The 3,733-nt window shown below is 48.6% G+C and overlaps 1 protein-coding gene across 1 annotated transcript; it reads left to right on the top strand.

Moving 5' to 3' along the window:
- Positions 1-721: 721 nt before the first annotated feature.
- Positions 722-1,075, top strand: LOC127347530 (uncharacterized). The gene has a single exon (XM_051373708.1). The coding sequence runs from the start codon at positions 722-724 to the stop codon at positions 1,073-1,075; it is 354 nt and encodes a 117-aa protein (XP_051229668.1).
- Positions 1,076-3,733: the final 2,658 nt, after the last annotated feature.

Below are 3,733 nucleotides of genomic sequence, written 5' to 3'. Positions count from 1 at the left end.
CTATATGGTATGTAAGATTCAACCAACGGATCAATCTGTAAGTGGAAGAAAAATCTATATATATTCAGCTAAAGTCCAGAGCCATCCGATTTCATCGTGATTCGTGCACATCAGTTGCAATTTATACGAGTTTTTTTGGTTGTTGCAAGTGGGCGGTTCGTAGCTAAGACTTTTTCAGTTGCAAATGGGAATGCAACTAAGAAAAATGCTCCCACTTTAACCAGAGATTATTTTCGGTTGAACATGCGAATATGCAATGGTTTGAACGTGTGCCAAAATCTCGTGAAGTGGAACAACCCAATATTAATATACTCGGTGGAAACATGTTTGCATGCATGTGGGGTGGAGAATGAAACAAACTTACCTATGCATGTTAATTTGCATGCAGGTGAATGCGGTGGAGAATGAAGCAAATAGGAATGCAACTAAGAAAAATGCTCCCACTAAGTTTCACCATAGGGAATAGCATGCGATTGGAGAGTAATTGGAGGAGGGTTACTTCTTCTAATTAAATAAATGCACGTGGCTTAGGAAGAATTTTTAGCGTCCAATGAGAAATTGTCTCGTGGTGATGCAAAACTAGCCTTTTAATTGAAGGAGGTAGTACCAAATTCCCATTCATTCTTCGGCATCCATCTACACTCTTCCTCACTCATTCCACAACGATCCCTCCCACCCCTCCCCCCTCCACACACACACTCAGTAGCTCTACCTCCCACGCATGGACGTTGGGAACCATACGAAGATCCATCACATCACTGCCCATGGAACCACAACTCTAGAAGTTGTCTACACCAATGAAGAAGCTATTGTGGAGCGAATCCTAGCCATGTATGAGAAATGGCTCGAGAAGGAGAAGAACATGTTCGTTGGACTCGACCTCGAGTACACCCCACGTAGCACGTGCAAGCGACAGGAGATGGCCGTCGTGCAAATCGCCATGCGGCAGCATGTCCTCGTGTACCACTACAACAGTTCCTTCAAACATTGTCAGGCTCTAAACAATTTTTTTGAGCGCAAGGGTATTACTTTCGCGAGCATTGACACTAGGAACGACAAGGTCATGCTTGCCTGAGCCAAGATGCATATTCCAAAGCTGTACCACATTGACATCCAAGATATATTCAAGAGCCGAGTAGGAATGGCTAATCTAGCAGAGGCCATCATCGACGGGTCCTACAAGAACATGAAGACAAAGTTCTCATCTGACAAGCACGACTGATGGGAGACTAAGACACTCTCCCCGATGCACCTTGAGTACACAGCAAAAGACGGGTACATGATCTACGAGTTGTACCGTAGGATCCTTGCCCTCGAGTTGTAATTATGTAGAAATATTGATGAGATCTGAGATCTAGTGTTTGGCCCGATCTCGCGATTTGACCCAAAATCCAAGGGGAAAAGGTGGGAGAGCGCGAGGAACACGAAGAACACGAGGAACACCGGTACTCACGCACGCACACCAACCCGATACACCCGATGCTTACCCTCGTGGCTCGATGGACCACGCCAATAGAATCACCCGGAAGAGGCACGCGGCAGAATTCCCGGTGAGAGATTGGGGTTGGAGAAAAGGGGATTGGTGAGAGAGAGAGAGTGGCTTGCACTAGAATCTCACTCAACAATATCCAAATCAACAACAAGAGTGCCTTGATTACAAAGGGATGCTTGTCCAAGATGGATGCTAACCCTAGGGAGACTAAGCTCAAAGTTGGTTTAAGCTCAAAATTATGTCTAAGGGGTAAAGGAGGCGTCCAGGGTCCTTATATAGGCCTACATGACCAGCAGGGTGAAAAGGTACATAAATGGATAACTTAGGCAGTTTGGTGGAGAATTCCCGTCGGATTCGGTCCTGGGGCCGGTCAGACCGGGCCTGGGACCGGCGTGGCCAGTCCAAACCGGGCTGGTGACCGGGCGCCAACCGGAAATGTCGCAACTCTCCGTCCGTTTGGTCCCGGTACGACGCCCGGTTGAAACCGAGGGAAATCCGGTTTGGCGCCCGGTTGACCGGGCCTGGGACCGGGTGGTCCGGTCGTGGATCCGGTCGACCGGGTCCTGGGCCGGCCAGCTTCCTCTCTTCCTTCGCGTGCTTCGAGTGACGTTGGGTCTAGCTTCAAACCCATCTTCAGGTCCTGCGGCTCCTCTCCTTCCCTTGACCACGGTGTGTCCTCCTCTCCGGGGTCTTGACGCACCTTGTACCTAATGACACAAAGCACATCGGCATGAGGTAGCATTCCATCCAAAGGTGTACCGAGATCAAGGGTGGTGAGGAGCGAGTTCACCTTATCATGTAGCGCTTTAACTCGAGCCCGCGTCATTGGTCCACTTGGGGGACTTGTTGGTCTTGGTGTAGTGTCGTCGGTGAGCGGGGCTACATCATCTCCCCCCTTGGGAAAGAGTCGTCCTCGACTCGTGCTCCTCCTCATCTCCATGATATGGCGACAAGTCCGAGATGTTGAACGTGTTGCTCACCAAATACTTGGAGGTCGGGATGTCGATGACGTATGCGTTGTTGTTGATGCATTTAAGGACCTTGAAGGGGCCGTCTCCTCTTGGCTTGAGCTTTGAGTTGCGCTCATGAGGGAATCTTTCCTTCCGTAGGTGGATCCAAACGAGGTCTCCTTTTTGAAATATTCTTTCCTTCTTCTTGGCGTTGAGGCGGGTGGCTTGACGAAGCACATGTTCTTGTATGGTCGCTCTTGTTTCTTCATGTAGTTTCTTCATGGCGGCGGTGCGCTTGTCGAAGTCCATGTTTGTCCTCTCATGAAGGGGGAGTGGTAGTATGTCGAGTGCCGTGGGAGGGTCGAAGCCGTAGACGATCATGAAGGGGCTCCATGATGTTGTCTTGTGCGTGGCTCGATTGTAGGCGAACTCCGCGTGCGGAAGGCACTCTTCCCATGAATTCAAGTTTTTCTTCACGAGGATGCGTAGAAGAGTTGAGAGGCTTCTATTGACCACTTCCGTTTGTCCGTCCGTTTGCGGGTGGGAGGATGATGAGAACAAGAGCTTCACTCCAAACTTTGCCATGAGCGACTTCCATAGATAGCTCATGAACTTGACGTCTCGATCCGACACAATGCTTGCCGGTATTCCGTGTAGGCGGACAATTTCCCTGAAAAACAATGAAGCAATGTGTGAAGCGTCATCGGTCTTATGGCAAGGTATGAAATGTGCCATCTTAGAGAACCTATCCACTACCACAAAGATCGAATCATGACCATGTTTGGTGCGAGGTAACCCTAGTACAAAATCCATGCTTATATCGGTCCATGGTGCATATGGAATAGGTAATGGTGTGTAAAGCCCATAAGGGTTGGTGGTGGACTTAGCTTGAAGGCATGTAGTGCAACGGTTGCATAGGCGCTCCACATCCCGCTTCATCTTTGGCCAATAGTAATGAGTGGATAGCATCGAGAGTGTCTTGTCACGTCCAAAGTGTCCCATGAGGCCACCTCCATGTGACTCTTGCAAAAGCAACTTTCGAAGAGAAGACTCGGGTATGAAAATCTTGTTAGCTTTAAACAAGTAGCCATCATGCAAATAGAAATCATCAAATCCTTGTTCAACGGAACACTTCTCAAATATCGGTGCAAAGAAAGAATCAGAAGGATAGAGTTCTTTGATCTCTTCAAGTCCCAAAACATGAAAATCCAAGCGAGTAAGCAAAAGGGTGTTTTTGCGGGAAAGAGCATCCGCCACTACATTGTCCTTGCCCTTCTTGTATTTGATTACA

The sequence above is a fragment of the Lolium perenne genome, chromosome 4 (genome assembly GCF_019359855.2).
Source record: "Lolium perenne isolate Kyuss_39 chromosome 4, Kyuss_2.0, whole genome shotgun sequence".
NCBI lineage: Eukaryota > Viridiplantae > Streptophyta > Magnoliopsida > Poales > Poaceae > Lolium > Lolium perenne.
Note: the sequence above shows the minus strand (reverse complement) of the source record. Positions and strands in the feature narration are given on the sequence as shown.